Source organism: Chrysemys picta, chromosome 11 (genome assembly GCF_011386835.1).
Source record: "Chrysemys picta bellii isolate R12L10 chromosome 11, ASM1138683v2, whole genome shotgun sequence".
Taxonomy (NCBI): Eukaryota; Metazoa; Chordata; order Testudines; family Emydidae; genus Chrysemys; species Chrysemys picta.
The window spans coordinates 20,617,734-20,639,951 of NC_088801.1; the positions used below are offsets into that span (position 1 = coordinate 20,617,734).

The 22,218-nt window shown below is 39.1% G+C and overlaps 1 protein-coding gene across 5 annotated transcripts in view; it reads right to left on the bottom strand.

Annotated features, from left to right (window-relative positions):
- The window catches only part of LOC101938743 (von Willebrand factor D and EGF domain-containing protein-like), a 251,180-nt gene that overhangs the window by 150,715 nt on the left and 78,247 nt on the right, over positions 1-22,218 (bottom strand). For 3 of the 5 annotated variants that reach the window (XM_065561614.1, XM_065561613.1, XM_065561611.1), the window contains exons 4-8: positions 21,759-21,824; positions 21,231-21,463; positions 8,845-8,934; positions 5,557-5,692; positions 793-1,034 (exon numbers count right to left, since the gene is read on the bottom strand). In XM_065561614.1, the coding sequence (XP_065417686.1) occupies positions 793-1,034; positions 5,557-5,692; positions 8,845-8,934; positions 21,231-21,463; positions 21,759-21,824 (767 nt within the window). The remainder of the gene's footprint in view (positions 1-792; positions 1,035-5,556; positions 5,693-8,844; positions 8,935-21,230; positions 21,464-21,758; positions 21,825-22,218) is intronic. The other 2 variants (XM_024106535.3, XM_065561612.1) reach the window with 2 other exon arrangements.

The window sequence follows — 22,218 nt, forward strand, 5'->3', positions numbered from 1 at the left end:
AGAGCTGAAAATAGAACACCGAAGTCCTGACTCTCAGTCCCCTTCTCAAATTACCAGGCCACTCTCCAACCCTTTATTTATTTTGTTGTTCATTGTGGCAGTGGGAAATCATAACCAACAGAAGTGTTCTTGCAGGGAAGCTTTGCCTTTGCTTCGCTCTATGAACCACAGTCTAAATGTGGGTTATGTGCTCTTTTGGAATTTCTTCCCCTGAGTGTTTTCTTTTCCTCCTAAAGAATTGATAGTTCCAAACTGGCCCTTTCTCCTCCCAAAACACACACACATACAAATGTGATTGTGTGTAGATTCCAACTGTTGGCCCTACTGATGTGCTGGCTGATAATCAAAACAAACCGGTTAAAGCAAAACACTCCAAAGATTAATTTCTTTGGCATATTAAGTCACTGTGCTGAGCAGGGCCGGCTCCAGGCACCAGCTTCTCAAGCAGGTGCTTGGGGCGGCCGTTCCAGACAGGGGCGGCAGTTCCAGGTATTCGGCGGCAATTCGGCGGATGGTCCCTCACTCCGCCTGGGAGTGAAGGACCTCCCGCCGAATTGCCGCCGCAGCTCGCAATCGCGGCTTTTTTTAGATCGCGATCGCAGCTTTTTTTTTTTTTTTTTTTGGTTTTGGCTGCGTGGGGCGGCCAAAACCCTGGAGCCAGCCCTGGTGCTGAGTTAATGTGCTCACAATGAGGAAGTTTATACAGATAAGAGTTATTGCCTCCCCCCGTCCCTTCATAGCAAAACTCCCACTGAAGTTTGCCATGTTTTCCAAGTTATTTGAGTAACCAACCTTTACATCCTTTGGTGCATACGCTCTCCAGAGTAGTTCACTCCTTGTGACTGGCTCAGCTCTGATATAGCTGATGCGGTCTCCATCCTGGGCAAAGTCTGTCACAGCTGTCACAGTAAGTGAGGCTCTTGCACAACTGCCTTCTGTACAGGGCATATGCAGGAGATCCACTTGGCATGTCGAAAGGGCTATGTTTGAGGGCCCCAGTAATAAGTTATCTAAAATGTACAGGAACATTGGGCCTGAGAAAAGATATTACATGGTTGTCCCCACCATCTTTACTGTCAGACATAAATGTTCTACTTTCAGACACACACATTAATTGAAACCACATGGGTTTTGTGTGAAAACTGTTGTTATGACTAACTTGATCTGATATCGCTATGCAAATGGTCACTGCATTTCTTCTCGCGATAGATGTTTTTATGAAGACCCAGTTGCATGCCTTGATAGTCACAGCTGCAAATATCTTCTCAAGTGACACTCTTATCTATATGGGGAAGAGCCCATGGGATGAAGATAAATAATTCTCATGACTAGGAATAAGACTGTTTCAGGAAGATGCACTTGCCAAGGTACTTACAAAATTATTATCAGTTTATGCCTGAGACAAAGGATGGTGCAGTGGTTAGGGTCCTAGCTTAAGACTTGAGAGACCTAGGTTCAACTTCCTGCTCTGCCACAGACTTTCTGTGGGACTGTGGGCAAGTGCCTCAGTTCTACATCTATAAATTGGAGATAATAGCACTTCCCTACTTACAGTCAGATTCTGAGGATAAATACTTTCAAAGATTAAGAGCTGCTCTGATACTTAGGTAACGGGAGCTAGCCAAGCACCTACATAGACAGAAAAGTGCTGGAGACCTGGGAACTGAATCTGGCTGCTCACAGAGCAGGTGAGAGGCAATGACATTGTAAGATTAGTCATGCAGCTCTGCCACTGTGCTTCAGCTCTTACTTAAAATGACCTCCTCTAGGGGTGAGAGGGTAGCTGCCTTCATGCCTTTTCAGTTCTTAGCCTCAATTTTAAAGTCACAAATCTGGGGTCCTGTTAGTGCCATCTATTGTGGGTTTTTTTTTCATATGGACACTTATCCACTAAGAACTGGTTTGAGACAGGGTTGCTGCCTCTGAGGGACAAAAATCTGGGACATCCAAGATGTTCCTGAGAGCCATTAAACTGAACAGCTGGCAATATGTACTGAGCAACTTTACAGGTTTCCAGGGACAGCTACCACAAAAAAAGGACAATCCTGGGAAAGCCTGAATAGGTGGCAGCCTTACTCTGAGATCACCACTTTTTTCACAGAGGATACTGAATAGCCACTGGATTGTAATAACAGCCACCTACTCTGGATTTGAAATATGTAGCCCAAAGTGATCCATTCAAAAGCCCAATGGTTTCTTTGAACACACCAGGGAAAATTGTGGCCCTATTGAAGTCAACAGAAGATTTGCCATTGACTTCAGTGGGGCCAGGATTTCACACAGTTTCCACAGTCTGAGCCAACACCTACAGTATGACAAGAAATGCTGGGAATTGGATTAATTTGGTAAAATCAAAGCAATTATTCATAATTCATGGATTTGTTTCTTAATTTATATTCAGCTGGTGTAAAAATATGCAAACGTATTTCCAAATAATCAGTATTTCATGCCTTATTGAAAAGTCCTATACAATGTAACTGAGATTAAACCCACAGATTCTATACAAATTGAACTATGGCATTTAATAGAGAAGTATCTCTGATATCAAATGCTTAAGGGCTGGCTTACAATTGTATAGCAAAGTTCTGGATCATTTTCAAGGTTTTTTTAGTCAGTTAAACAGAAGCTTTCCATAAAGGACAGTTATTGCCATTGTAGTCATGTGAGGTTTGCTCACTACCCAGAACAGAAGTTTAAAATCAAACAAAATAATCTTGTTAAAATAACAGAGATACACATAAAACAAGTGACACAACAGCTCTGTTGTGTCCTCGGATTCATTATATTATCTAAACCTAGAGAGATATTTCTATGCTTTTAATTGGCTTTCTCAATGCTTATTACCTACATAATTAACACAACAGTGGTGTTAAATGGACTCAACTCGACATGGAGTTTGTTATTTAATTTCTTTTAGCATAAATGAATAAAAACTAAAATAGCCTTTATTTCCAATGTGTAGGACTGTGGCCAATTTAAATCTTACAGTATTTAAAAGGCCGTAGCTTTCTTTCAAACAAAAAACAAACGCAACTAAAGCACTGAATAAACATCCTTGCAAAGTACATATGCATACATAAAGCAGAAGATGTTTATAGACATTTAGCATCTCAGTTGAACATATGTGGCCCAATGACACACAGACAAACAGCCTCAGGGTGGACCAATCAAGGGCAATAGTTGGTTATTAGCTTAAATTGCATAAATAAGATGATTACAAGGGACAGAAACTTGCCACTTCTGTAACAGCTTCTTTCCAAGGCTAGTTAATTGGTACAGTTGTATCTCCATCTCTGTACCTCTCAGCACCAACTTGTCAAGTTCATTAACACATTGAAAATAAATCTACTTCTGGAAATTTTCTCGGTCAGTCTCCCTTAGAATATTAAGAGACTGATAAAACATGCAGTGAAAAGGGAGTGGGCCCCTGCCAAGCAAGTTTGTATTAGATGCTAACTTTGGCAGAATAGCTTCTGCAGTCTTGTTAGCTCACTGCCCATAAATTTGCCATCAGCCAGATTTTCAAAGGTGCCTAACTTCCTCTGGTGCTTTTGAAAATTCCACTAGGTGCCTATCTGCATTTTTATGCACCTAAATACCTTTACTAATCTGGCCCTGTGAGTTTAAAGAATGCTCACTTGGTAGGCTGACACAGCCAGGCAGCCAAGAGGAATATGCGGAACAGTGCACCACTAAGTCACGAGCAAATTCAAACCACTCCATGTATGGAAGCCAACACAGCTGCTGAAACCACAAGGTACAGTTCATCTTAGATCACTGAGTTATGTTCTCATTTTGAATGCCTTTTTATCCCCTTTGTTGTCTGTGCTTGTGCTGAGGATTGGGAGGAAAAGGAGAGGGATTTCAGCTCACTGAAGTGAATGTTTCTGAACATCAGGGAGATTAAAAAAGGATGAGAAGAAAGAGTGGGGTGGTAGATTGAACCTCAGCAGAGGATTATTGATTTTTTTTGTTTTGTTTTAGGAGAAGTTCTATATAATGTATATGTCAGCAACTGATTAAATGGGGAAGGCAAAGATCTGGGGAGAAATCCTGGCCTTATTTAAGTCTAGGGGAACTTTGCCATTGATTTCAATGGGTCCAGGATTTCACCCGTGGAGCAGGGGTTGTTTAAAAAATTCTCACCAGTGGTAAAACCAGCACATAGCAAAAATCCCAGAGCTTGTATGTTGTTTTGCCTTGAGTTTTTAAGATGAGATGCTACATTTAACAGGTGGACAAATGCTCTGGTGGGCCTGATTGTGATCCTGTCTCTAAAAGCAACACCCATTGACTTCAAGGGAATAGTATACACTGGAGGACAGCAGAATTAGTCCCTTGATAGAAAAAGTTTTTGGTTGTTAGATGATGAAAATGGGAAATGAAAATCCATAATTTCTGGATGTGAGCAGAATTACATCACTCTGACCTTGGAAAAAATATTTGCTAATTAAGATGGCAAAATGTTTCTTTAGATAAAATGTGCTAACATCCCCAAGCAAACAACTTAGAAAGTGATCAATAGTATGTCACAAAAATTAATGCACTGTTGTTTTTGCCATGTTGGTCCCAGGATATGAGAGAGACAAGCTCTGTGGAGCTTGAAAGATTGCATCTTTCACCAACAGAAATTGGTCCAACAAAAGATATTACCTCACCCACCTTGTCACTATCATGTTCCAGTCCACCAAAAAACCCCAAATGAATGAAAACCAGAAAACAAACCAACAAAAAAAAACCTTTATATTTTCATTTTCTAGAAAAGGAATGTAATGTAGAACTAATTCTTGATATTTTTAAAAGGGAAAGACTACTAAATTCCTAACTTCCACACCCTTCTTAGGGTATGTACCGATACTGGGAAAATTAGGTTATATGGGATACAAACCAATATCTGTTTCATGATTTTCTTCTCCGTCCAAAAGTCTTTAAGATCCTGATGGTGCAAAGATTTAAAAATATGTATAACGTTACATACATGAATAGTCCCACTGAAGTCAATTGGACTCCTCAAGTGTGTAGAACTGAGGCTTTATAGGGTAGGCTCTTTGGGATACTGACGGGACCTAACCATATGTTTCTAACTTCAATAAAATCACAATTTATCCAGAAAAAGATGCAAAATCTGTTCAGTGATTTATTTATTTATTATTGATCCAGCTCTTGAATTATCTGAGGATGATGTTCTGAGTGACCATCAATAAGTGACGAGATTGTTCTGAGTGTCACTCAGGTTAAGAACCATTCAGGATGCAGAACCTTGTAATGCTATTTTATAAACCTAAATGTTTTAAAAAATCCTTTTATTTATCATTATTTCTCTAATAAATCACAATGAACTATGATGTAGCTATTATTGAAATTGCTTAATGTACCGGCAACAAACCATGAGTGATTTTCTCATCTACTTTGTTTTAGAAGCTAACATGCTATTTAGTTTTTTTAACCTTTCAACATTATCTAAATGTTGTAATTTCCCTTTAAATTCATTGTACCATATAAGTTGCAAAAAATGCATAGTCACAATGAATTAACTACCATGTACAAAACTCTTACCAGAATCTTCAGTTTTCAGCTGTAAAGTAATTTTACAGATGTCACCTTGATCTTGGCAGATAATAGGTACAGTACTTAGAATGGTCAAAACATGTTCTTTGTCATCCTCTGAAATTTGTAATGACTCTGGTGTAAACTGGAAGTAAAATAGATGATCAATCTTAGATAATGATGACAGAAAAATAAGGCAAAATTGATATTTCTGAAACATAAAAAATGATTTTTTCTTTTTAACCAAATAAATTTACAAATTCATTATCATAATTTCTGATAACGTAATCATTGTCTCTTATTTCAAAAGGTAAAATTGCTTTTTAATCTTTTACAGTATGTTCAGGAATGAGGAAACTATTTGCAGTTGTCATCAGTAGTCTGTAACAGTTCCTTATTTCCTGGTCTGAAAAGAATCTTAAAAAAATAAAAAGTCCTGAAAACAATAGGATAGCATGAATTTTTTTTTTCAGTATCACTTTAAAAAAAGAACTAGTTACTGTGCACTGAGAGGTATATTTTCACTGATCATGGGATAGAGTGTGACAGTACCACAAGCCCTGCATATGAGGGGGCACACTGGTGCACTGCCCCAGGAGCAGGGCAGTTCAGCGCAGTTCCCTCCTTGTTCCCTGTTCTTGCACCAGGGGAAAAGAATCTGTTAATGGCTCATACATGAAGCAGATTAGTTCCCCTTCTATGCCAGCATAGCTCTACTGTCTTGTGCATTCCAAAGCAAAGCCAAGACTCCAGCAACTCCCCACTCCCTCCTTGTCCATCTGCTCTGGTGGCTAGTACAGAGCACTCTTACCCTTGCCCATCTGAACCCAATGTCTGGGTAGTGCATATGTGTGAGCTGGGGCTATCTCCCTTTAATGCCCCTGCATGGGTGTGTACCCCAAGAGACAATCTGGCTCTGCATAATTATGTATTTCATTTATACAGGACAATGCTTTTCACTACTAAGGATCCAAGTGTGTTTTGTGATAACTTGTGGGTCGAATTCTGCTTTTGGTTACACTAGATCAGCTCCTATTGACTACAGGGGGAACTGTGCACATTTATCTAGGGGCAGATCTGGGATCTTTATACAGTGGTTGCTCATAAAAATGCTCCTATTTTGCCTTTGATAACTAAAAACCATTACCAGGGTACTTGCAGTATTCTCTAATTAGTATAGGTAAATCCTAGAGAATAATGTGAATACTAAAGCAGTACTACAAGACATGGCCACTGGACCAAAGATCATTCAAAATTGATTTGAAAACAATATTTTGGTTGGAAATAACTACCAAATCCATTCTCTATCATTCTATACTGCAGCCATCAAAGTGGTATCTAATAACCTTACAAAATTAAATAATCTAAATAAGGCAGTCTACCCATAAGCATTATTTTTCAGTCTCTTCCCTTGACCTTATCCAGGTGTTTGTTAGAACTTAATTTTTCTCTCCTCATCCTTAAGTCTGAATGCAATGACATTCTGACTTAAATTCAAAGACTTTAAGGCCAAAAGAGACCACTATAATCATCTAGTCTGAGCTCCTGCACAGTACAGGCCACAGACACTCACCCATCCACACCTGTAAGAGACCCATAACCTCTGGCTGAGTTACTCAAGTCATCAAATCTTGACTTAAAGACTTCAAGTTACAGAGAATCCATCATTTACTCTATTTCAAACCAGCAAGTGAGTCATGCCCCATGCTGTAGAAGAAGGCAAAAACAAACAAACAAAAACAAACAAAGAAAAACGCAGGGTCTCTGTTAATCTGATCTAGGGGAAAACTTCTTCCCAGCCCCAAATTTGGTGATCTGTTAGATCATGAGTATGTTGGCAAGCCCCAGTAGCCAGACACTTGGGAAAGAATTCTCTGTAGTAACTCAGAGTCCTCCCCATCTAGTGTCCCATCACCAGCCATTGGAGACATTTGCTAACAGCCATTGCAGATGGACCATATGCCATTGTAGGCAACCTAATCATACCAACCCCTCCATAAACTTATCAAGTTCAGTCTTGAAACAGGTGAGTTTTTTTGCCACCACTACTCCTCTTGGAAGGCTGTTCCAGAACTTTAGTCCTCTGATGGTTAGAAACCTTCATCTAATTTCAAGCTTAAACTTGTTGGTGGCCAATGTATATTCATTTGGTTTTGTGCCAACATTGTCCCTTAATGTAAATAACTCCTTTCCCTCCCTGATGTTTATCCTTCTTATGTATTTATAGAGAGCAATCATTTCTCCTCTCAACCTTCATTTTGTGAGGCTAAACAAGCCAACCTCCTTAAGTCTCCTCTCATAAAGTAGTTTCTCCATTCTTCCGATCATTCTAGTAGCCCGTCTCTGCACCTGTTCCAGTTTGAATTCATCTTTCTTAAACATGGGAGACCAGGATTGCACGCAGTATTCCAGGTGAGAACTCACCAGTGACCACGTCACACTGGTGGCTCATAGTCATCCTGTGATCAACCAATACCCCCAAGTCTTTCTCTTCTGTCTCTTCCAACTGATAAGTCTCCAGTTTATAGCAAAAATTCTTGTTGTTTAGTCCCAAAGTGCATGACCCTGCACTTCACACTATTAAATGTTGTCCCATTTCCATTACTCCAGTTTTCAAGATCAGCCAAATCTTCCTGTATTATGTTACAATCCTTCTTTGTATTGGCAATACTTCTCAATTTAGTGTCACCTGCAAATTTTATTAGTGCATTGCCACTTTTTTGTGCCAGGGTCATTAAAGAAAATGCTAATAAAGATTGGTCTCAAGACCAATCCCTGAGGAACTCCACTAGTAACCTCCCTGCAGCCTGATAGTTCACCTTTCAGCATGACCCATTGTAGTCTCCCCTTTAGCCAGTTCCTTACCCACCTTTTAACTCTCATATTAATCACCATCTACTCCAATCTAACTAAATATTTCCATGTAGAACTATATCAAATGCTTTTCTGAAATCCAGGTAGATTAGATCCACTGCACATAGGTCTGGCACTCCTAACCTTGTACATAGTCACTGGAATGCATCTGGACATGTGCTAGAAGGTGCATGAAGCACTTTTGCATACTTTTTATGTTCTGACAGTGTCAGCACCTAGACACTACTGTGAATGCTTTAGAAAGGCTTATAGAATGGCATGTAATTTATTAAGACATTTTCTCACTGGGCATGTAGAAGCTACATTAATTATGATCAAGTCCTATTTTCTTGTGTATTGTGTTCCAGAGTATGTTGGTTAATATTCAAATATTCTTCAGTGACATGCTGGATAAGTGCAGTAAATCAAGGACATCTGCATTACCTTAATCCCCGCATAGAATCCATCACTCTCTTCAGGCAATGACTGCTGATCAGGAGAGTCCCTCATAAAAGCAGTGACAGTACAAAAGATCTGTAATAAATAAATAGCTTTACTTGAAATAAAGCAGAAGGGAAACATAGTTATGCATCTTCACTAGTTATCTTGGTGGTGGCTGTTTTTACCTCTAGAACTGACTTTTTTAGGGGTTGTTGTTTGATCATATTTGTAAACCCTGAGGAGTTAAGATATTTTTGATCCATTTATTAAAAAAAAGGAGTTTAGGGTTCCAGTCTCAGCGATTAATAGCACTTAATGCTTGTGTAGCACTTTCAGATCTCCAAGCATGTTATAAAGGCGAGTATTATCATCCTATTAGAGGGAGGCTGATTCAGGAGCTGAAACAACTTGTAGAAGGTCAGTGTAGTCCAGTGATAGGGGCCAAGAATAGAACCTAGTTTGCAGACCACTGCCCTATCCACTGGCTCTCACAGCCTCCTTTTAGTCCATATTTTTGAGGCTATATTTTAAGTTGGACTGGCCTCACAATCATCCAACCTCAGAAATAGCCTCAGCATCATTAAAGCCCTTTGTGACAGAGGCTTTGGAAACATGGAATGTTCAAAGACTATTTTATCTATACTATAAATGTGATATAGATCTTTATGGGCATGCTGTGGCTTGTATTCCTGGATCAATGGGTGAGCTAAAAGATGTTTCCTGCAGGAACTAAAGTCAGTGGGGTGTAATTAATGCAAATCCCCAATCCTGAAAAAAAATCAGGCAGGACACAAGTCCTTTTGACACTTTACCCCTTAGGGAAATACCATATCCCAGGTTGACCATTTCAAGATGCCTAAGAATGCAAAGGACTTGAGATCGTATATGTGGGAGAGGGATCACTCACCTTCAATACAGAAATGACACGAGACTGCGATCAAGAGAGACAGGCCCTGCAGAAATGATCTGAAGAACTTTAAAACCCACCCAGGTCTCTGTGTGGAAGATGGGTAACTATCTGCTAAACTAGACATGTGTACAAGCTCTTTATTGTTTTTATTACATGTTTTTTCTGTGATGATTTTGTTCTGGTTAGTATTTTGCTATATGGAAGCTGGCTGGTTACTGGTGAACCCTGTCATTGCCCTTGAGTCAACAGGAGTGTACGTGCTGAACTAGTTAGACCTTGTGAGGCGATCTGCAGGAGTCTGCAGACTAATTCCCCAGTCTGGAGGGAGAGGGTTGCGGGATCCTGCCCCAAGAAAGGTAATGGCTAGAGGCCTGAGACTTAAGTGGGGTTCCCTTACAGAGTCCAGGAGGGGGTCAGAGGTACAGTTACCTCAGGAACTACCCTGTTTCCCCGAAAATAAGACAGTGTCTTATATTAATTTTTGCTCCCAAAGATGCGCTAGGTCTTATTTTCAGGGGATGTCTTATTTTTCAATGAAGAAGAATACGGTACACATTTTTTTGCCTTATTATCGGGGAGGTCTTATTATCGGGGGGATGCCTTATATTACAACGAGAGGCAAAATTGTAAGTAGGCCTTATTTTCGGAGGATGTCTTATTTTCGGGGAAACAGGGTATGACACCCTCTTTATGTGTTATCTCAAGTCCTGATAGGGTGACCTGATGTCCCGATTTTATAGGGACAGTCCTGATATTTGGGGCTTTGTCTTATATAGGTGCCTATTACCCCCCCAGCCCCATCCCGATTTTTCACATTTGCTGTCTGGTCACCCTAAGTCCTGATCATGAGAAGCTGCGTACTCCATTTTGCCTGATGTATTATAAAAGTGTTATCTAAATGATAAAGACATGTCAACAAGGTTTATCTTTTAAAAAGCACAATGTATCAATGTTTTATTCCTAGGACAGTCAGGCAACCTTTTTCTCTGCTGAGGCCACACACTCTCTACTATCCTATTTTTTTAAATAAACGGTTTCTTGTTTCAGAAAACCAAAACTGCAAACCCCATTCCTTTGAGCACAAGATTACACAATACAAATATCCCTTAAAACAAACTACAACAGAATACTAGGCTGTAGTTATTAATTTCTGGTTACTCCTCATCACTGCAATAACAGATTGTGACTCACTAAATCAATTCCAGACTTTCAACAGTAACCCGGCAGGGGAGCTAGGCTCATCTAGCTTATTTGGTATTATGAGTAAGCTTCTTTGGTTTGATTATCAGAAGAACTCAGCACTTTGGTTGTGTTAGTTCATCCAGAAGTGTCACATTGGTAGCTACTGAGTTCTGAGCACTTTTGGAAAATCAGTTCTTACATAGGAGCCTAAATAGGAGATGAGGTTTTTTTTTTTTTATTTTTTTTATTTTTTAAATCTGGCCCCTTTTGACTAGGGATGTGCAAACTGGTTCAGAACAAATAAGAATACTCTCAAAAACTCATAGCCATGTAAACCCAAATCACTTTCCAGGTTTGTATAAGGCACTACTCTCCTTCCCTCTTCAACTCCACATATGTCATGGCTCCCTCCTCCCCTACCTGTATCAGAGTAGCAGCCGTGTTAGTCTGTATCCGCAAAAAGAACGGGAATACTTGTGGCACTTAGAGACTAACAAATTTATTAGAGCATAAACTTTCGTGGGCTACTGCCCACTTCTTCGGATGCATATGGAGTGGAACATATATTGAGGAGATATATATACACACATACAGAGAGCGTGAACAGGTGGGAGTTGTCTTACCAACTCTGAGAGGCCAATTAAGTAAGAGAAAAATTTTTTTTGAAGTGATAATCAAGCTAGCCCAGTACAGACAGTTTGATAAGAAGTGTGAGAATACTTACAAGGGGAGATAGATTCAATGTTTGTAATGGCTCAAGCCATTCCCAGTCCTTATTCAATCCTGAGTTGATTGTATCTAGTTTGCATATCAATTCCAGCTCAGCAGTCTCTCGTTGGAGTTTTCCAACGAGAGACTGCTGAGCTGGAATTGATATGCAAACAATCAACTCAGGATTGAATAAGGACTGGGAATGGCTGAGCCATTACAAACGTTGACTCTATCTCCCCTTGTAAGTATTCTCACACTTCTTATCAAACTGTCTGTACTGGACTAGCTTGATTATCACTTCAAAAAAAATTTTCTCGTACTTAATTGGCCTCTCAGAGTTGGTAAGACAACTCCCACCTAACTTATTTGTGCCCATTCAGAATACTAGAAATATTTCAAGTGCTGTATGGATCTCACCTAGATCCTTGAACCTGAAGAATTAAGTATTTCGTTTGCTCTTCCCTCTAAATCCAAGTGGATTATTCCCAGTTCCTTCTCAGACACTTTTTCTCAAGGTCATTTCTGTGTGCACTCCAGCACCTTTGTTTTTATTTCAGATTTTCTTACTGACAGACCATCTACCATACCACCTCAGGTTGGTGAGGGGAACCAGTATTCTTCCTTATTTTGAATAGATAGAATCCTTTTCATTTTACCTCAGGTTTGCCCCTTTCCAACAACAGAAGTAAGTAATCACTTGCTACTCTAAAGTCACAGTTCCTCAACTTCTGTGTATTTAGACAGTTTCTCTCTAAAGCACAATAGTAAAAGAAGTGTGTTGTACAATTTAGTTCCTTGTTATCACTAGGGATTTATTATCCCTCAAGACATTATCTCTAATGGCCCACATTCAATCTATGAAGCTTTAAGAAAGATGTTTTTCTTGCATAGCAGAGGGTAATTGTTACTGTTCCTCATGCTGTTCCCATCACCAGTGCTGATGGAGGCAGTCTTCTCAAAAATCAAGGGCCGACAAATCAGTAGCAGCAGAAAAAAAGAAATAAGTCAGAAAATATCTGTTCCCTCTTGCCCCTCCCCCCAAGTGAAAAAATGATTCCATTACACATCTCAGTGTGCGTATCCAATGCAGCTGCATTGCAGATGTAATATTTACACAGACTATGGTAAAACTTGCTGAACTGTTTTGTACTTTTTGCTTCAACAGTTTTAGCCAAGAATATTCACATGGTGACTTCCATTTGAAAACACCACTTTGAGAATCCCCGCCAAGAGGAGAGAGACAATTAAAGCTGTCAGGATTGCTCACTAGGAGGCTGAAAAGGAAAGCAAGGGGTGGATCTGTCTAAGGATTCCAAGACAGATTGTAAATAAGATGGCATGCATCTTTGAAAATGCCTTAGTAACCCAGTCTTGTTTCCTGTTTGCAAAATATATTTTCCTTGTTGCAGAACAAAGTGACTTATTTGTTTATTTAGAAACTTTTTATTAAAGCAAAGTTACAATAGAACATTAACAGACCATAACATACACTATTTATTCAGGATCACGTAGATATTAAAAGAACCTGGCTAAAGATTCTGGCTTACTGGCTGGGGAGTATCCTCCTCTGAGTATGCTAGAAAGGGAGACTGAATGTCTCTAAGAGGGTATGCTTTTAGGATATATTCTGCACATAGAACATTACATTTAAAAATACAGAGATGACACATAACTATATTTAAAATACCCTTAAAATACCATCCCATGCTTGTATATGGCCATATATTTTTGGCAAACAAAAAGTAGAATACCTTGAATAGTAGGCACCTCTTATGTATTGGGTAAAATCAATAGGACTTGTGAAGATTAGTATAGTATTTGCAAATCAAAATGTATAGACACTGAATTTGTTCTAGCATTACATTTTATTCCTGTCTTTTCTATTGTTGTTCTTCCTCTTTAGTTTCTTCTTTACCTAGTAGGTGTACACATCTCTTCATAATCATCAGATATGTTCTTTGGCCACTGAGCTACAGGTTGACAGTTTGCCACATAATTATTATTATACTTCTTCTTCGGAGTTTTTTTGCCTTCAGCCAAATACCACCTTTTTTTCTCCAGCTCAGGAATCAGCAATATTTTTTCATATCAACATATCATTTAAAGCAAAGAGATAATAACAACACTGATGGCACCTTGCTGATAACAGTGACAGGTGAGATGGTATTTTTCACTAACTCCTCACATCTTTTTAAATAAAAGTATATTTTGTCTTCATCCCTTTTAAAGCAATAGTAATCTGTGAAGGGGACTTCAGAAGACACCATAATCCAATTGCTTCCGGTTGTGGTTTGCTTCCTTGCATCTATGTATCTGAAATTATTTCTGTAGGGCAAAATCCACTGTTAGGTAGAAAATGATAAAACAAAAAGGGTGCTTTTTTAAAAAATTCTCTTTTCAAGTTAGGGCTGCCTTCTGCCCTCAGGTGCAATTCCTACTGACTTCTTCAGATTCACGTCTGCTTCATTTTGAAATCAATGGGAGCAGTGTATTCAACCGAAGGCTGAATTCGATCTTTAATGTTGGAGCGGGGAAACTGGATGGCTTTGGGAACTGGTCATGGTATATAGAGCATTAATCTCTAAATAGGCCTTGTTCCAGTCATTGACCATTTTTTTTCCTCAGCATCTTGCATGACAAACTCTCATAGAGAGTTTAAGGCTAGAAGGGACCTAGTCTGACCTCCTATATATCACAGATCATTACATTTCATCCAGTTACCCCTATATTATGTCCAATAACTTGTCTGACTAAAGACATCAAGAGATGGAGAATCCACCACTTCCCTGGGTAGTTTGTTCCAATGATTAATCACCCTCAAAGTTAGATATTTGTGCCTTATTTCTAATTTGAACTAGTCTGGCTTCAGCTTCCAGCCATTGTAATTTGTTATACCTTTACCCAGAAGATCAAAAAGTCCTTTAGTATCTTGTATTTTCTTTGTGTGAAGGTATTCATACACTGTGATCAAGTCACCTCTCAATCTTTTTGCTGGACTAAAGAGATTGAGCTCTTTAAGTCTTTCACTGTAAAACATTTCCTCCATTCCAGGAATATTATTTTGTTTCTTTTCTGCACCCTCTCCAGTTTTTTAACATCATTTTTAAGTGGTGGGAAGCAGAACTGTATACAATATCCCAGCATAGGTCTCACAAATGCCATAGAGAGAGGTAAAATCACCTTCTGCTCCTACTCACTGCTCCCTCTTTTATATTTCCAATGATTGCATTCGCCCTTTTTGCCACAACTTTGCATGTTGAGTTGCTTTTCCATTATGACCCATAATCCTTTTAAGAGTCACAGCTCCGTAAATTTACAGTCCCCCATTCTATACGTATGGTCTGCGCTCCTTGTTCCTACATGTGTAACTTTGAATTTGGCTGTAGTAAAATGCATTTTATTTGAATGTGCACAAGTTACCAAGCTATCCAGATTTCTCTGTCTGCCCTGTTCTCATAATTATTTACCACTCTTCCAAATTTTATCAGCAGTGGTTTTATATTGATTTCCGGATCACTGATGAAAATGTTGAATAGTATCAATCCTTGCGGAACCCCAATAGAAACTGCCATATTCAATGATTTTTCTTTGATAACTACTTTGAGCTCTCTCAGTTAGCCAGTCCTTAATCCATTTAACATGTGCTTTATTGGTATTATCTAGTTCTAATTTTTAATCAGAATGTCATGCAGTACTAAAGCAAATGTCTTACAAAAGCCTAAGTATATTATATCTATACAGTGACCTTTATCAACCAAAGTTATAATCTCATCAAAGAATAAAATCAGATTTGTTTCCCAAGACCTATTTTCTATAAAACCATGTTAATTGGCAGTAATTACAATCCTATACTTTAATTCTTTATCAATTGAAACTCTTATCAGCTTTTTCATTATTTGTGAAATCCAACATCTTGGCCCCACTGGCAGTCTTAAAACTGTCACTCAGCTAACCACCTATGCGCCTAAATCACCTAGGCACCTAACTTTGCACCAGTGGATATGCACAAAAGTGCCCAAGTCCTGACACCATGTGACATTTCCAAGGGGTACCCAGCATTGCTCCAAAGCAAGAGTCTCAAATTAGGTGTTCCCCCACTTATCTTATCAGCAGGACCTGATCCCTTAGTGTCTGTCTCTTTGATTTCAAGAGGAAATAGGGACATATCTTGTTTGGGTGCTTTTAAAAATCCCACTATGTGCCCATCTGTACTTTTAGACACCTCAATGCCTTTGAAAATCTCACCCTACGTGCCTAAGTCACTTTTTTAAATGGAACGTAGGCATCTAAGACACTTAAGTGAGTTTGAATATTGTACCCCTTACCCATGTTTGCCTGGAGTGTGCCCAAGCAATACTGAGTTTTAGGATGTGCAGACAATAACTACAAATAATCCCAGTTTATGGATGTGGGCTTGGGTCAGTGATTAGGTCAGGTAACGAGGCACCATGTGATTGCAGCATCCTTATAAGCAGGAGCCTGCTCCATTAGAGAGGGAGAGACCAGGGGTTTCAAAAGACTGGGGAAAGGAAGAGTTGGCACCTGGTGCCAGGATACGAGGGCAAAGAGGAGAGGGGCTATCAGGGAAGCACCTCCAGGGGATTCAGAGGGAAAAGTCAATCTGCAGCGAGGGACAAGAGCAAAACCTCTTAGAGGGAATTAAGATTCCAGGAAGGTGTAATGGACTGTCAAGGGAGAGTCTAGCTTTTTGAGTTAACTGTTATTTTAATGAACCAGATCCTGAAGGGAAGCGTAAACACAAAGCACCAGTTGTGGCTTGTTTGGATACGAAGGAAAGAAACTGAGGCAGTGGTAGGATCTGACACCTGATGAGGTGAAATGCTACACCATGCAAATTCTAGCATTAACATAGCAAAAATACATGGGAAAGCATTATGTAAGCTAGCCTCATCAAAGCTAACCTATATACAAAAACACAGTCTCTACCAGCCTTCAAACAGCCAAACTGCAGGCAAAAGTGCACAGTAAAACAGCCTCTTTGTAGCAGACCTTCACATACACCTAGTGATGCGGAATTTCAAAGGTTTCAAAATTTGAAAACTGATCCAAACCAATAGAGGATCAGCTCCTTTGTAGACTACATATCCCCTTTTGCCCACAGATTTTCCCCTTTAGACCTACTAGTGATGATTTTCTGCAGGGAAGTAGCCAGTGGGCTGCTCACCATGTTCTGCCAACCACCCAACTCAAAGTGTGGAGAAGGCATTTGAAAATGTATTTTAAGAATGTCTGCAGTCTTCTACTGGAAAGATTTTAACATTTATGTCAAATCACTTACCTAGAGGAGGTGGTAATTAAAGAAGAGAAAAACCTCCTTCCCTACTTTGAGTGGAAGTTAAACTGTTCTCCTTTGTATGTTAAAGCAGAATAGATGCTAGATTACATTCTTTTGCACTAGGTTCTATATTTCTGGTGTCTCAAATGGTGTTTATGTATCAGCAACCAGCTTAGAAAGGCCAATTTTATTTAAACATTTATTTTAAAATGAATATTATAGTTCATGGATGGTGACAACTTCTTTCTTGCCATATGAAATTTAACAATTGCTGCACTGAGCAAACCTGCCCCCCGACCCCTTTCTTAGCATAACTCATTACACGCACTCTGCCTACCATAATTTACAAATGCCTGTGCCTCTAGGACTGGATTCACCTCTGTCAATATTGTATAAATAAGACTTAGGCCTGTTAGGATTTTCAAATCAGATAGAATGGGCTTCTTTCAGTGTTTATGTAGCAATAGCAGCATATTAAAGATATATTTAATGTTGCAATAGTTTCACTAATATTATGCTGGCATCATATTGTCTGAAATAACAAAATCAGAGCCCAAAGTGTGTGTCTTTTGGGGGAGAGGGAATGCACACATGAGCATTTTGAAGAAATATCTTTGACTGTTTAGACGATAGAGAAGTCAATAAAAGTTCAAACATCATTGGCCCAGTAAGTCTCAATTACTCTTTAAGGGCCTATTAAAGCTATTAAATCGTTTCAATGTATATTGAAACATAGTGATGGATAGTCTGTTATGTGCCATATCATATTATCAGGAGACATTATGATGAATGAAAAGTGGTGTAGATATAAATCACATAAGAGATGATTTAAAAACACAAATCTTTTCTCTTGACAATATTATGTCAAGGAATGAAAGGAGAAGATCCTGATTTTGGATAAAGATTATAAATAAAGCAACTCCTAAAATTCATCTGCAAAAGCATTAGGGCTGAATTTAAACCATGTGTAAGTGGATAAAAAACAGAATGGCAGAACCAAGTGATTTTAGTAGAGTTATACCCAATACACCGGATCTTAATTTGGCCCATTTGGAACAAATTCTACCCTCGTTTACACCCATGCAGCCTCACTTACTTCTGAGGGTAGAATGTAATCCTTAGGTCTCCCTCTCTGGATTGTGGAAGGGGCAGGGAAAAGCCAATGAGAAGATGCATCTGACTTATCAGCCCCGATCTTGCACAGCCTCTATCTGCAAGGCTCTGGCATTAGTTTAAAGCTAACCTGACCCCGCAGAATCCCTGGTATTATGTAGCCTCCATGGGTGCAGGGGTTTGCAAACTGCTTTCCCCTGTGCTCACAGGGTTGACTCTGTCCCTTCTGGACTGATTCTCTTCTCACTTTTGCCAGACTTAACCTAGTGTATCTCTATTGATCCATGGAGTTGCTCCTGATTTACACCAGTGCAAGTGAAAGGAGAATTAGGCCCTTCATAACTATTATTAGGAACCCAAGGTGGAACAGCAAACATGGTAAAGTGCTTTTTAAAATCTTTATTATGTGAAATATTTTAGAGTAAAATTCCTGTTACAGCTAACGCATCATTGCCTGATTTCACTGATGACAATTTGTGGATAATTATAATTATTCAAATAGGCCATGAAAAGCTTTAAAAAAAAAGTTCTAGCAGTGAATTGAACATCTCAGTCTAAACTTGCTAAATTAAACATGTGGGTTTCAGCAGAGGACAGAGCAGGGCTTTTGAAAACAACTTTTAATATCATAAAAATTGTCTCATAACGGCTAGATGACACTACTAGTTAACAGAACTGCTTCTCCCCCTGCAGGATTGTTTAAATCTGGATTGTATTGATTGCAAGTGAAACTATTTTGATGACAATAGATATCTCTCTGTAACACAAGCTCACCATGAAGTCTGGCAGAATTAGTTTGTCTGACTCAAATGCAGGTAGCATAATTATGAGAAGAAACTAACAAAAGTGTCTAGATTTAACCACAGTTATAAATGACTCACCTTTATAAGAATTTAAATAAACATGTTCATATTTCTTAATGTGAATTCTTATTCAAGAAAAGATTCAAATCACAAGACTGTTTACAACCCATGTTTAATATGGGGCTATTATAGCTGGCAGTGTTTATTCTTTCAGTACTATTTAGCATCACTAACGGTTCTTTGTTTATAAATTATGAACCTAATTTAACTTTTAAAGTCTGGTTTTTGTGCTGTGGAAGGCCATGAATTTATATACAAGTCAGTTTTTTTCATGTCGTGTACTGGTGTCTGGTTGTGGTGCTTTTGTTTCTGGGTTTTGTTGTTGTTGTTGGAACTAAATCAGTGTTGCTATGTAAGCCATTAAATGTATTGCTCAAAGATTTTTCTGTAATGAACTCCATCTTTCAGCATACAATTGAACAACGGAATGAGTCTCAGAAAGGCAGAACATGAAATAAATCTCCATATACTTTACAATTTCATATTCTTTAATATTCTTTTTTGTGAAAAGATATTATTATGGGTCTGTCCGTCAGTATAGAAATTACTCAATGCTTGAACTGGAGGTGCACATAGGTGTCTGTGCCTTTACCCCAAGTTCATTCTGCTGCTAGGTGGAAAAAATGCTGAGTAAAAGTTGGAGCATTTTTCTCTGTTCCCTCCATCCCCCAGCTTGTGCCAACTTTATGGCATTTGACCTGCAATATATACATCATATAGTCAAGCTTTTTTATGTCCGTACTTAAGGAATTAGGTACACTAGTTCTAGTGTTACCCAACAGGGGCAACTTGACTATTTCACTCCAGGCGGTGTAAGGAATAAATCAACAGGAACACAGCACTTCCATCTGATAAGATTCATGCAAGTAAGCGTGCTCTATCTAAAACTGCAGTTTTTTAGATTTAAGCATACACAAATATAATCAATAGGTTTAGAACATCCCAGATATTTACCTAACGTCTGGAACAGTATTGAGTAATTAACAGCAGGTTTACAGTGGCCAGTTGTTCACCCACCGGGGAGAAAGGGTGTCAGGAAAAACGTCTCTCAAGATGGCTTGAGAGGACTACTCCAAAGTACATTCTATTAGCTAATCTTTTATAACTAACTTCTTCAAAACACATAGGCCATAATAACCCCAACTGGATCATCACTTTTCTAACTTTCAATAAACTTTTAATATCAGAGGCGTCTAGACTGAAGGTTTTCCAACCACCAAGGTTTTTAGTCTCAATTGTTTACTTATTTATCCCCTCCTCCCATTCTAATTAGCAGAAACTGTAGCTAGTTTTGACCTTGCTTCTGAAAGGTCCTGCTCCTGTCTCCAAATTAACCCTTAAATATGTGGTGTTTCATTACTTCAGGATGGCTGAATGGACATAATATGGTTGCAGTTACTTTGACCACATTCTGGGGTATATACACCCCTCAAATCCAGGGCAACACTAGAAGCAGGAAAACTCACCCCAAAAGAGATGCCTACCCCTGCCCCTAGACTGGAGGCATCAATCTCAGCCCATCTCAGGCCTAGGTTTCAAGCAGGGCATAGAAGGGGGAACTGGACCCTCCATCTCCACCAGGGCCCAGCCAATGGCCCCATGGGAAGCATCACCAGCTGAGTCCTTCTTGTGGAAGATCAAAGTCTGCCGCTTTGGGCTACTTCCTACCTCTGTTCTCTTTCAGCTCAGGGCATGGTCCCATACAGTCCAAATGACCATGAGTTGAACAGAGTTCAGATGATCAGAGCCCCACAGGGACTGCCAGTTCTCAAAAAGGGTGAGGGGTTTGGAGAAAGCACTGCCCGTTGGCCTCACCAGCACCGTGGTCCCATCCCTGTTTCAACCTTCCATGTGACTTTTCAGGAAAAGGCCTGTTTTCCCTCCAATCTGTTCACTCTCTCCCATTTGCCTGGGCTTCTAAGCTCCTTTTAACCTGCTCCTCCAGATGGAGCATGCTCTACAGGCCTGGGAGTCTGGGGCTACCTGGCCCCAGCATTGTCCTTTAACCCCTTCAAACCCAGTGTGGTGTTCGGTACACCCCATCACATATCATTAATGAAAATATGAAGAAAATAAGTAAAGTGGAAGATGTATATGAATAGCATCTAATAGAGATGTTAGAGGTTCTGACCTTGACAAATAGTATTTAATAATCCTGCTTTAAAATGCAATCCCATTTAAGCAACTTCTCTTACATTAGGTGTAAGTGCTGCCAGTGGGGAATAGAGTTAATAAACGCCAAACAAAAATTCTACAAGAGGATTCAGTTCCTCTGAATGTTTGACCTTGTTTGCAGAGTTCAGGAAAGCATTACCGTATCTCCCAATCTGAAATTAACTCCATCCATCTCCACGTAGGAGAATGTCTGCAAAGTTGTGTCACGATGAATCTGCTCTTTCATGCTGGATGTGGAAAGGCGTGACCAAACCACCATGTACTGCAAAGGCTGATTTGAGAACCGATGATGGTAAGCACATTTGAGATGGACATTGGCTCTCACAACCTCAGGAGTAATCACTGGTTGTAAAGTCAGGTTTGGGACTTTTCCTGGAGAGAAAAGGGATAAATAGCATAACTGTTCTTTCATCAATTAGAAATGAACATAACTAAATGTGCCAATAATATTACATTGCTATTTTCTTTCAGTTCCATTATTTTGATATAAATAGGAAGAAAAATAGTATTTTTACTACAGTGAAAATAAAGAATGTAGCTAATCTAAAAATAATTAACAGTTGCTCTTACAGTTCTTGTATTTGACCTGTAATTTTGTCCTGTATATGAAAAGAATATGTCTGAATACAAATCATACATTTGCTATTAGTTAATTTTATTTAACTACCTTGGCAAATACCTTCAACTTCGGATTCCCCAGGAGCACAGGCCTTTGGTTTCACCTCTGTAACAGCTAAAGAAAAGGTATGCGAATTTACTATACTACAGAGATGAGCTGGTATATAAATACTTTTTCCTCATTGGCCCTCAGAGAAGACCTAATTCATTGCCTCATGTAATGAGGACCCTTCTATGTTATTTTAAAATGTATTTGACACTCTACCAATAGATAGAATAGTATGGAATGTGTTGGTGCCCACCCTGGCTCACTCCCAGTACACTGTGGATAATTACCTCTGCTCTAAAAATATTTTCCCTTCTATATGCTTCAGTAAATAATTTGAGTCTAAAACCTTTCCTGTAAACCTTATGTTAAGAGTGGAAACAAAAAGTGTAATACTGGGAATCAATACATTATCCTTCCATCTCTAAAGGCCTAGTTTCAAATGGAACTATTTCAAATGGAA